Below are 13,475 nucleotides of genomic sequence, written 5' to 3' on the forward strand. Positions count from 1 at the left end.
TTTAAGTCACCCAGTCTGCAGTATTTTGTTACAGCAGCCGTAGCAAACTAATACACTCTGGATGGGTTCCCACTATATTCAGTCAATTTAAGTCTGAAGGCTTCTCTTTCAGCACAGGTCCCAAGTTTCAGTAAAATTTTCTCAGAAAACTTGTGGAGAAACAAAATATTTTCTCTATAGTCCCAAACTGTCCTTTAATTTAAAGAAATTCTTCAAAATTGTTACTGAAGAAGCCAATATCCAAATACAAATGTTTCAAAAATAAGAGGTTTTGCAGTCAAGTTTCCCAGTGAAATTCTTGATGACTCCAGACTATCCCTACATTATCTCCTCTTGAAGAACACAGTGATGGGCCTCTGACTGGTCTCCTTTCACCCAGGCTACCAACAGAAGATAGTAACACAACCAACAATTCAGGCTGGCTTCAATAAAAAGGAAAAAAGGGTTTGGTGGTAAGTGTACATAACTTGAAATTACTGTATTTGCTTTTAATTATATAATGCCAATCTAGTATAATGTTAACATGAATGACTTGAAGGTAAATTTGGCTATTACTTAAAAATGAAAACAAGAATACTTCATTAACGTTTTATTTTTTAGAGATTGTTTGTAAAGCAATCATTTTGAGGATTTAAGTAATCCTTTATATAAAAATCTGAAGAATGTATTTCAAATATACTCCAAATATTTAAACACTGCATAAATATCAAGCTTTAATGTACATCTTTTAATAAACTAACCAAATAAACATTTCACATTACTAAAAGACTTAAATAATGATAAACTATCAATCTTCCAAAAATGATAATAGAAATGGTTTTGTGCTGTGCATTTTTAATTCACAACTGTACATGGTGCAACAATTTCATAAAGACCTCAATGATCACAGATTTCAGCATTGAGTATTTTTTTTAAATTTTAGACATTCTTGCAAAGGCAAAATCTGAGGACAACAATAGATATACACTCACTGATATAACTTGACAGTGGTAATCTATCAATTTATCAAATACGCCAAACTTTTTAAAACATCAAAATTTTGTCCCAATTTTGTGTTTTCCTACATTTTATAGATGCATGTGATAAAAAAAATTCAATTTCATTAACTATTAGGCTATAAAAAGTAAACTTTTCCCAACATTTAAGGTAGTTTTGATGAAAATAAGAGGCCTTAATATTTATATTTTATAATAGTGACATTAATTGTAACTGACTAAGGTACTAAATTTTAGAGACTTATGATAATTTCCCCAGAATTATACTAGTACCTTGTTCATTTCAGTTATGCTATTTAATCATTCTTCACACAAAATTGTTACAAAATTACATCTATATTGACAATAGAAAACATGTAGCAACCTTCTCAACACTTCAAGACTTCATCTAAACTATGAAATTAATATGGCTAATATTTTAATATGATCTTGTAAGTTATAAACTTGGCAAAATTTTTTAAAGAGGAACTATGATTAATCATAAAATTTTCATTCTGCTACATAAAACTATCTTTTCCTATAAAATGTGTGCCCCCTCCACGATAAAAAAAAAAAGACGTCCTTAACAGCAATCCTTATAATCCAATAGTCAACAAAAGTTTCTGTTTGCTCAAGGCAGAGGGCATGAGTCCCGTCTGTGAGCCACTCTGCCTGACACAGGGCCTGCCTCTACCAAAGCAACGTTCGGGGAGGGAGACGGCGCTCTCCACGCCCACTGTGCCTTACTAACAACTCAGAAAGGAAGACTCCTACAGCAGTTTTGACAGAGAGGAAACAGAAAGGCCCTCAGGCTGAAACTAAACAGCGATTACGTTAAAATCTGGCACTGTCCGATCCAGCAGAGACTAAGCTGAAGTGGAAAAGAACCAAGTCTATAATCGGTCCTTTAAATCTTCTAAGAGAAAATCAAATAACTATGCCTCACTATCTACCAAAGACACTGGTTAAAGAGTCTTGTAGTTACAATACACCTCATCACCTTCCCTTCTGTGACTAAAATGGCGATTAAGTATATCAATCCTAGTTATAATGGAATTTTTTTAAGTTTATTTTCTGTTTCCAATGCTAAGGTAAAACACATTTTGGAAATCTGCATGGAATGTTCCCAACGTGTTGGCTCTTTATTTTTAGCGGGGTCTGTGTTATATACTTTTACTCATTCTGAATACGAAAACAAATCTGGTCTTCTGTTTTATTAAATAATGATCACAACCCTTTAATATAAAACCATGTCTACTGTTTTGGGTTTCTGTTAACAAGGCAAAATAGAAGTTATTCACAGAAAAAAGGATTAAATGACTAAATTATGTCTTTTGTAGGATATAATCCACCCTTATGTCTCTCTTCTACCAGTTAATGTCTCATCTGCTCTAATCCCTTCAAGGTTCAAGTGCAATGCTACAAATGCAGAGACTGTCCAGTTTTCATCATAGATTTTTCTTTTAACATTGTTTTCAGGATGCTTTAAATAATTAGTTTCACAACTGTTATTTCAAGTGCATTACAATTCACAGTACAGCCCACATTTGATAAGGCCATGGCTTTCACACTTTTTTGGATCACAGTCCATTTAAGATTTTATTTTATTTTTTTGAGGAAGATTAGCCCTGCGCTAACATCTGCCGCCAATCCTCCTCTTTTTGCTGAGGAAGACTGGCCCTGCTCTGTGCCCATCTTCCTCTACTTTATATGTGGGACACCTGCCACAGCATGGCTTGACAAGCAGTGTATAGGATCCGAACCAGCGAACGCTGGGCCACTGAAGCGGAGCATGTGAACTTAACCACTGCACCAATGGGCTGGCCCCCATTTAAGATTTTAACAAGAGCTCTTGCCATAAAAACAAAAAGTTAACATATCCAGAGTTTTGCAAGCAATTCAGGGGTGTCAAGGCCTCACTGACATCGTTTTAGAATAAAAATGCTTACAATGAAGGGATGAAATCAAACAGTAGTTTAGATTTCAAAGGTTTAATATAAAAAATAGAGAAATCTATTTTAGAGCTTGAACACATTTTTTATGATTGATCAAGCAAAATTAAAATATTTACAAAGGAGGGAGTTTTTAGTCTTAGTCTTACCTAATCTTATAAGAACTTTTCAAACTTAAATGAGATGTATGCAGGCTGCAACCAATGTACACAGGGAGATACTGACATAAAGAGATGTATGTTCACATCTGGTATTAGCCAGTATGTACATAATACCTTAACTGGAGGAGCGAATGCTTATACTGGAGGGTAGAGTTTATCAGGATCTATCAGTAAAGAAAACACACACAAAAATAGGTAGTGTTTTCTGATACTACTGATGTACAAGGAACAGACTCTCAGATTCAGGCAGACGGTCTGTAAGGAGCCATGAGTGGTCAGTAGACACTCTGTGGCTGCACGTAGTAGTAACATGTCCTTTTTGGCATGCATTACAACCATGTGCCCAAATAACCAAATGACCACAATTCAAACAACTGCTCATTTCTAGAACAAACGCAGCTAGGAGCTTTCATCTTATAGTTAAAGGCTTAAAATATGTCTTAAAAGTTCAAGTCATTAAAGATTTACAGACTTCAAACTATATTTGAAAGTATGTATAATTTGTATTATGAATGGGGAAGAAATAAAAGGTAATTATGGCAATGTGAGCTTCTTAATCCAAAAATTAAAAGTCAAAATACATTTCACATGTAAGAATTAAGTGGGTTTTTTTTTTATTCAAGCAACATTTTCATTATAACACAAGATAATAGACAACCTTTGTGGCACAGTACTGCAGTCTGTGGCTGAGTGTGGCTGCCTCCTCTCGGATGACTCTTGAGGGCATTCTTCAGGATCTGACACCGACGCCCACAGAGGCCTTCCAAGGGCAGTGCGTGAGTGCTAGAGACCACCACGTCGTCTTCCTTCAGACGCTGTGCCATTTCCTCCCACCCATTTTATCCTCCATAACTTATAAAAACCCCACTCTACAATTCAACCTATGTTATAAAATTAACAAAATCAGGAGTTAGTACATATTTGCCCACAAAGACAAAATTACTAAGTAAGACTCAACTTAATCTCTCTTTTTCTCTAACTTTTGAAGGAATTCTATAATCTCTAAAGAGTCAGAGTAATACACAACACAAAATATGCAAAGAACCTTACTACCAGGTATACATTACATGTTGGAAGCTGCTAAAGAACTCAAAAGCTTAATTCTCCTGGGACAGCAATTCTCCACTGGAAACTATAGTTTATAAACAGAAGGTTGTGTTTTAATAAGTGGAAATACAGTACCTGATTTGGTATAAAGTAATTGTGAGATCTTTCTCACTAGTAAAGTGCTTAATTAAGAAACATTCTTCCACCACATGATTTAATTTGTCAAAGGCACAAAATGTCTTTGTTTCTCTCTTTAAAGCATTAGTTTCTACAATTACGGTATTACTCATGTAAATTTTAATTAATCGAAAAGCTTTACTGTTTTTTTCTCAGTAATTAAAAAAACACTACTTGAAGAAAAACGTTTTTTATTTTCAAAACTTTGCCATGAACATACATACCACACTAAATTTGATCCCTCATGAGCTGTCTGTGTGCCACAAAGCACTTATGACAAAAACATACGTAAGCTTTAAGGTAACAAGGAATCAAAATATCTTCCAAAAGAAAGGAGGCAGGGGAATCAATAAATTAAAAATCACAGCTTTCATTTTATAAAAAATAGTCTGAATAATCTTCTTATAAATCTTTAATGCTTACAAAAGCAGGAAATACATTTAAAATAGTCTTTTTAACAGATTCATTAGTACAATGTGGTTATGGTCAGAAAAATAACTAAACTGGCATTTCAGTAGCCTACATAGAATTTCACCAATTTGCAATTCAAAATAAGATTTAATGGCCAACAAGGGCAGACTCCTTGTAGCTCATACCTGAACATCAAGCTCTATTCCATTTAATGTATTTTACCAAAATTTCAAATACAGCTCAACGTAGGTACTGATAACAATACTTGACTGCATGGTTACCCCCCATGATGACTGCAGTGCAGCTTAAAACATACTTTGGTCAGCAAATTAAAAACACATAAATCAAATAACAAGGCCAGAAGAGTTGTTTTAGGACCAATTTCCTGACCTTAAGTAAACTTTAAATATATCAACAAGGCAAGGAAAAGTATAATCAAATACACAGAGAGGTCTCTATTTTTTAACCATTTGGCATTTTATATTGATAATTTCCTTGTTTAAAATAATATTTTATACTCCTGTGCACTGACTCTTACAGCTCTCTGAATTAACCCAGAGTATGGTTACCTTTGTAGAATGTCCAGCAGTGAATGCACTAATTGCTCCTTTTGCACTTCCACGAAGATGGTCCTTCATCCTGTAGCTTTTTAAATTTTGGACCAAGAAAGAACCACCAACCAAATCCAATAAAAACACAAATAATGGACTCCACATAATAACCATCCAATGCTGTAACACACGAGCCACCAAGTTTTTTGCAAAGCTGTAAAAGTAAAATAATAATTATTCCACAATTTCAAAATGGAAGTATTCGGCAACTTATATGTTTTTACTTTGTAATTTAAAGGATTAGTCAAAATACTTTTGTTCAAACACTTTAAGGGGCTGACCCTGTGGTGGAGTGGTTCAGTCCACTGTGCTCTGCTTTGGTGGCCCAGGTTCATGGGTTCAGACCAACACCACAGGTCAAGCCATATTGTGGCATCGACCCGCATACAAAAAATAGAGGAAGATTGGCACAGAAGTTAGCTCAGAGAGACTCTTCCTCACCAAAAAAAGAGAAAAAAGAATCAACATTTCATCACTTCAAATGGCAAAACATCTTAATGTATCTGAATCTCTCTAATGCTACTAACAGGATGAAAAACCACTTTCAGCTCTTGCTGTACAAAATACTCATTTTCAAGATACAGCTTTTCATATTTGGAAATGTGAAGAAGTTTCCAATGAATCTACTCTAGAGATGGGCTAATGTTACTTTGAAATAATTTATCAACAAACTACCAACCATTTGGTTCTAGTTACAATTGTTATATGAATAGCTAATGGAATTTCTCTTTTTCTATCATTATAAAACTTAGCTGTTAATTATGCTTTTATTAAGTGCCTATGGTGTAGGACAGTGACCCTCAAGGTGGAGGAGAGATTGCTCCTCCTATGCTAAGAAACACCTTCAAGTGAGCTACTGTTTCTTTTTTTTACTTAAAAAAAAGATTTTGTTTATTTTTCCTTTTCTCCCCAAAGCCCCCCAGTACATGGTTTTGTATTTTTAGTTGTGGGTCCTTCTAGTTGTGGCATGGGGGACGTCGCCTTCAGCATGGCTTGATGAGCAGTGCCATGTCCGCGCCCAGGATTCAAACCGGCAAAACCCTGGGCTGCCAAAGCGGCACGCACAAACTTAACCACTTGGCCACGGAGCCGGCCCCCATGAGCCACTTTCTGATCTGAGTGTGTTACAACCCTCAGTTATGATAGGAAAGGAAAAGATATGTAGATTTCTACACTAGAAACTAAGGGCAGATGTGATTTTTAAAGAAAGATATAGTATTCTAGAGGTGAAACAAGAAAATTAATATCTTAATATTGTCTAAAATTACAATGCACTTACCTCAACAGCATCAGGTGTTCGACAGTTCTGATTGGATGCTCCTACACACTCCTTCACTGTGAGGGGATCTACCAGCCAGAGAACTACTGTAGAAGGCCAGTTTCCTCCCAGATTGGACACAGTATTTAAAAGGGTCATGTATGTTCCTCCAATAAGTGGATCACTAACTTTCGCATTGAAAGCCATTATGGAAACATACATGCTGTACAATGTAACCTATGGGGAAAACAGAAGCATCTTTAGTGTGACGAGACTTTGTAAAGCTGTAGTCTGAATTAAGGACACGGAAATCATAAACCTGAAAATAAATTTTCATGACCCTTTTTAAACTCAAGTCAACAAACATGTATTGATCACCCACTGTAGGCCAGATCATGGCAATACAAAGATAAGTAAGACACAGTCCCTCTGGCCCTTGAAGTATTTATTTCTTAGGCTTGGAAAATAGGGAATAAATAATTATGATGAAATGCAGTAAGTACTGTAAATAGAAGTATACACATCATGTTACTGGGGCCTAAATAAATGAGAGTTAATTCTACCCAAGAGGTCAAGGAAGGCTCAAGAGAGAAAATGACAGATGCAGTGGCATTGAGGGATGCATATAGCAATAAGCAAAACTCCATATTTGTATTATACTTAAATATACCATATACACATGTATGCAAATATTTATATGCATGTATTATACATGTAATAAATATTCAAAGGAACATGAATATATAATTACATTTATATATATAATTTTCTTCTACATATATAGAAGAAAAATAACATTTCAAAATTTATGTGACAAACTGAAGAGACAGTTCAGAGGCAAAAAGTGCTTAACAGGCAAGAATTAACCTTCCGTGGGCACATGGAAACAAGTCATATTTCCAAAATAGCACTCCTTTGAATACTGTTCCATTGATGGTCACAGAAAGAAGAGTTCCAACATTAAATAAGACTCAGAAACACTAAGCCACACAAAATTAAACAGGTCCCTCTCACTGCAGGCCTTCTGAAAGCCTCTATGATACAAACTCCTTAAGGGCAGGATTTGGGCATGATTTATCACTGTCATATTTTAGTACTTAGAATGGTTTCTAGTTTGGAATCGGTGTCCACTTAATGTTTGCTGAGGAAGTGATCAAGATGATGCATAAAAAAGGGTTATGTCATGTTTCATTTCTCCAATTTAGTTGGTCTTGTACCTTTTTTCACAAAGTATCTGGTGATGTGAGTTTCAATGACTACACTTTGGGAAATTCTCTAATGGAATCCAAAGCCAAACTCATGATTTTTGGACTACTCCATCATAGTTTTCCTTCACTTACACAGATGGTAAAGCATTTACTAAGCTAAAGCACTTCTTTTAACTTTATTTGGTGCCTAGCATTAACTAAGTATGTGCAAAACAGAAAAAATTATATTTGACACCTTAGCCTCAATAATTTTACAAACATACAGTTAGTCAGACATAATCCACTACGGAATTCTCCTAAGTGATATAATTGTACGCAAAAAATTATTGAGATTACCTGGTAGCCATATTGTTACATTTCAGTTAAAAACAAAGTGAGGAGTTGGTAAATCTAACTTTCAAAGAGTTTAAACTAGGTTCCATGGAAACATCCAAAGTGAAACACGTTAGCAACAACTGCAGCTGAGAACAACGGTTAGTGCGGGGCATCTGCCATCCACTCGAATCACACGCCCCAGAACAGCACTCCATTCTGCAACAGTGGCCTGGGCGAGGCTAGGGCAAAGTGGAGATCCACTTCTTTTAGGGATTACGAAGATATTTAATAAAGAAAGAAAAAGCAGATTAACACATATCTTCCAAAAGCACAAAGACAAGTCATAGCTTTCAATACAGAATCTAAACCAAAAACCTGGGACTTCTAACCCATCATTATTTCTCAATACTTTCAGAAAGAAAAAATATCAGGGATAGAAGAAAGAACCCAAATCTAGAGATCCACCAATGGATACTTAGCCAGAGTAGAGTTACTAGATTTGGAATAAATTCTAAAATGTAACAAATACTTGTTGAATGACCAAAACAACGAAATGAATGAAGAAGGAACTCTTCCCATAAACAGAACTCATGAAATCAAAAGCCACAAGGTTTAAAGTTCACCACCAAATAATTTCTTCAGTGTAAGACTAGTACTTCAATCTTAAAATTTATTATCATTATTTTAAGGCAACTGTGGAAAAGTTTCTTCTTTATTTTACATAGAATAGTTTCCTTCTTGAGAAAACCACAGCACGCTTACCTGATGTAATGCGTAACTCAGCAGCACTACAATGTAGTAATACGCAGGGAATCCCCCTTGATGTTCTACTTTAGGAGTCCACCAGACCAGCAGAGCATATTCTAATCCCAGCAACAATCTGCAGAAAAAGAAGGAAACATGAAATTGACTTCCATTTAGGTTAAAAAACAACAGCAAAAACAGAAATCTGTGTGCCTACTATCTGAAAGAAGCCTGTATCTAAAACCTGTTAGGAGGTTAAACAGAGATAGAAGTACATATAAATGACACTGAAATTAAAGATGCTTTTCAAGCCTTTTTCCGTATATACTCTACATACATTAGTGATACTGATGAACGTTCCTCATTTAACCTTTCTTATTTAGTAATGCTTTATTTTGTTTTTACCTGTAGGGCATGGCTTTGTAAAATATGTTTAGTGGCTGGGGACCTGCAGTGTATTTGCTGATAATCAGAGGCAATATTATCTGCAAAGGAACCATTGGAACTGCCAATAAGGCTAAATGTTCTTTGGGTACTCCCTCTTCTACCAATTTCAGTCCTGTTACTGCATCTGCTGCTGAAAAACCAATCTGCAATATAAAAACAAAAAAAATATTTTAATTTGTGACTTATGAAATATTTTCCTCAAGCACATGTAAGTTCTCAAGAACCTCAATCTCATCACTGACCCGTGCCAGTTATAAGTAAGTGTCACATTATCACATCTGGGGCAACCACTGAGTTCCAGAAGGCACACTCTGCCCTATCATCGACCGACAATATTCAGTGAACACAACTGAATTCAGCACTCTTAGGAACTGCAGACAGCTTTAATCACAACTAAACTTCCATTCCGAGAAGTTTAATCTGTTCTGATAAACAGTGTCCAAATCCAAAATTACTGATTTGTATGTTTTAAGTTTAAAAGAAAAGCCTTTGACTCCAAATAACTCTGGTTAAAATGAAGAATCACTGCCACATATACACATTTTTGATGATTTCAGACTGGTGATAATTTCAAAAGTAAATCTGAGAAAACACTGTATCTGAGAAGTTGAATGAAATGCGGGGAAGAAAGAGTACAGTTAGATCAGTACTTAAAAATAACAACAAAGGGTAAGGATACTCAAAGTAGTGGGTAAAAGTTTGAGGTGAAATAAAATACTTAGTCTCAAAGCGTCTCCCTATAAATTAGTTTTTAATTACAAAAGGAAAAATAGTAACTTGATAATGGGTGAACAAAGTAATCAAAGTTAACAATAACAGTTAATGGGCTATAAGGGGACATGATATGGCTCCTGACCTAATTCCCTGAAGGTGTCACCATTTCACTTCTGTGGTATTCCTGCCACATATGCATACCCTGAACCTAAACATACAGAAACATTGGACAAACACAAATGGAAGGCCAGCCATTCTACCAAACAATTGGCCAGTATTCTTTAAACACGTACAGGTCATGAAGGACAGAGAAAGGCTCATACCAACTAAATGCAATGTGTGATCCTGGATTGGATCCCTGGCCAGAAAAAAATAAAGTTATAAAAGTTGTACATTATAATTAAAGATAAATCACTCTCAAATATTTCAGAGGAAATGTGTAATAGAGCACAAATTTGCAGAATAAAGAAAGTGGAGATAATGTTAGCAATTAAAGAATTTGGATAAAGACATAAGGGAATTCATTCAACTACATAAGTCAGTTTTCAGTAACTGTGAAATTATATCAAGTTAAAAAGAATTTTTTTAAAAAGAAACGATAAATACTATATACTTTAACTTCTTGGAATGGAGCCAAAGAGCTCCAAATTTCACCGTAAGAAAAAAGTTAAAGGTCAAAGATATTTTACTTAAGTCCAGAAAAGAATTTCACTTATATTTCACCCATTCTCTTTGTAAAAATTAGATATACAAACTGACTTCAACATTTACTTAGTCTTAAAAGAGGGAAAATGGGGGGCTGGCCCTGTGGCTGAGTGGTTAAATTCGCGCACTCCACTGCAGGCGGCCCAGTGTTTCGTTGGTTCGAATCCTGGGCGCGGACATGGCACTGCTCATCAAACCACGCTGAGGCAGCGTCCCACATGCCACAACTAGAAGGATCCACAACGAAGAATATACAACTATGTACTGGAGGGCTTTGGGGAGAAAAAGGGAAAAAAAAAAAAAGTGGGAAAATGGGAGATATTTATAATACACATATCTAACAAAAAACTCATATCCAGGATATATAAAAAATAAAAATCCTACAAATTTAAAGAAAAAGGCAACTCAGGACATTCAAATGGCCAATAACCATATGAAAAGGTACTCAACTTCTTTAGTCATCCAGGAAGTGCAAGTTATAACCATAATGAGATGCTACAACACACCCATTAGAAAGACTAAAATTGAAAAGACAAGATATGTGTTTTCGGGGCTGGCCTGATGGCACAGCGGTTAAGTTTGCATGTTCTACTTCTCGGCGACCTGGGGTTCACTGGTTTGGATCTCAGGTGCAGACATGGCTCCACTTGGCAAAAGCTATGCTGTGGTAGGCATCCCATGTATAAAGTAGAGGAAGACGGGCATGGATGTTAGCTCAGGGCCAGTCTTCCTCAGCAAAAAGAGGAGGATTATCAGTAGTTAGCTCAGAGCTAATCTTCCTCAAAAAAAGACATGTGTTTTCAAGGCTGTGAAACAACTGGAACTCTTTGACATTGCTAATGGTGGGGAAAACTGAAACATCACTTTGGAAAACTGCTTGGCAGTATATACTATGCATTTCTTATGACCCAGCAATTGTACTCCTAGGTATTTATCCATCAGAAATGTGCACCTATGTTCACCAAAAGTAATGTACATGAATGTTCACAGAAGCACTATTCATAATAGTCCCAGAGTAGAAATAACCTAAAAATCTGTTGAAAGAATGGATAAATAAATTGCAGCATATGCATACAATGGAATAATATAACCAATGCAATAAACAAACTATTGCTATAAATAACAATATGGATAAATTATACAAATATAATGTTGAGTGAAAAAATACAAGAGCCAGACATAAGAACATATACTGGGTATTCCATTTATATAAAACTCAAAAGGAAGGAAAACTAATCTATGGTATTAAAAGTTAGGAGAGACGTTTCTTTTGGTGAGGCTTGGTTTAAAAGGGGAGCACGGCATTCTAGACTCTGAAATTGAAGCACCTCTTTATACGTTGCTGTAGATAGCATAAATTATCATAATCTTTTAGAAAACAATTTAACAATTATATTCATTGATCCACTAAATGCCCATTTAATAATTTATTGGAAGGAAATATTCAGAGCATTCAAGAAAGATTCATGAACAAAAATATTCAATAGTGAATTTTTATAATTAAAAACCATAAGCAAATTAAACATACAACAGAAAATGATTGAGTAAATTATGGCACATCTATACACTGTGACAATTATACAGCTATTAAAAAATATATTTTCAACTATTATTCAATGATACAGGAATACGGAAAAATAAGACAAAAACAAGATAAAAAATTACATATGGTCTAATCTAATTCTACTTTTAAAGTATTTGTGTTTATATAAATAATACATATTATTAACATTAATTTGCTGATAATTTATTGGTTATACTTACATATATAAAGTATATGCATGCACACATGCACGCATGCGCACACAAACATATATATAAAGGGGGCTGGAAGGAAATACACCAAAAATGTTACCAGTGGCTACCTCTAAAGGATGTAATTAGATATTATCTTCCTTGAACCTTTTAGCATTTCATAAACTTGAATCTTAAGTTCCTAAGTTTAAACCTTCCTCACGTTTTTTTTAAAGTTTGATCCTCTCTATCACTAGAGAGGAGGAAAATCTCACTACTGCAAAAATGAAGCTACGACTTTTACTTCAGGGTTGTCAAAAGACAGACGTAAAGTGTTTATATAGATAGGGTCAATATGTAATATGAAAATCTTGTAAATGATTTCAGATTTTAGGAATATTAATTCCAACACTAGCAACAGCTCACTATACCAGAATATACTTACCTTCCTTCTAGTATAATGTCTTTAAAATGTTTTAGAACTATAAAATTAGGACATCTTAATACAGAAAACATACAGAACAAAATAAATATCACCAAAATCTTTGTTTATTTCTGATATATTTCCTTCCAACATTTGAAAAAATAATTCAACTGATTTTTAAATAGACTTCTAACATTCACAAATTTTCATATTTTTGTAAATCACATTCTAAGTAAATAATTTTACTACCTCTGACATTAAATGAATACTTATTATAACAATAGAGAGCTATTATTTTTTCAAGGCATTCATTTCCATACCAAGCATTAATAGCATTCATTAAATAAAATTCAGATTTATTAGAAGTACTTCAAGTTGGCACAATTCTTTTCAAGACACCAAGACATTAAGCTAATTTTGAAATTATATCTGATATCATCACACCTTTAAAACACATTTAATAAACTGAAAATACTGGTTTTTATTGTTAAATTCTAATAGTAGTGGGAAGGGACTTATAATATGAAAAGGCAAGGAAAGTTTCCCCTGATATTGGTAATTATAACAGAACGCTAAATTTGCTTTATAAATCT

At 34.6% G+C, this 13,475-nt stretch overlaps 1 protein-coding gene across 3 annotated transcripts in view; it reads right to left on the reverse strand.

Moving 5' to 3' along the window:
• Nucleotides 1–687: 687 nt before the first annotated feature.
• SLC33A1 (solute carrier family 33 member 1) overlaps nucleotides 688–13,475 on the reverse strand; it is a 56,579-nt gene continuing 43,791 nt past the window's right edge. Inside the window, exons 3-7 of one of the 3 annotated variants that reach the window (XM_023621171.2) lie at nucleotides 9,264–9,448; nucleotides 8,877–8,994; nucleotides 6,613–6,828; nucleotides 5,292–5,487; nucleotides 688–3,968 (exon numbers count right to left, since the gene is read on the reverse strand). In XM_023621171.2, coding sequence (XP_023476939.1) covers nucleotides 5,320–5,487; nucleotides 6,613–6,828; nucleotides 8,877–8,994; nucleotides 9,264–9,448 — 687 coding nt within the window. In that variant the 3' untranslated portion in view covers nucleotides 688–3,968; nucleotides 5,292–5,319. Of the gene's footprint in view, nucleotides 3,969–4,485; nucleotides 5,488–6,612; nucleotides 6,829–8,876; nucleotides 8,995–9,263; nucleotides 9,449–13,475 lie in introns of those variants that run through there. The other 2 variants (XM_070239213.1, XM_070239214.1) reach the window with 2 other exon arrangements.

Source organism: Equus caballus, chromosome 16 (genome assembly GCF_041296265.1).
Source record: "Equus caballus isolate H_3958 breed thoroughbred chromosome 16, TB-T2T, whole genome shotgun sequence".
Taxonomy (NCBI): domain Eukaryota; kingdom Metazoa; phylum Chordata; class Mammalia; order Perissodactyla; family Equidae; genus Equus; species Equus caballus.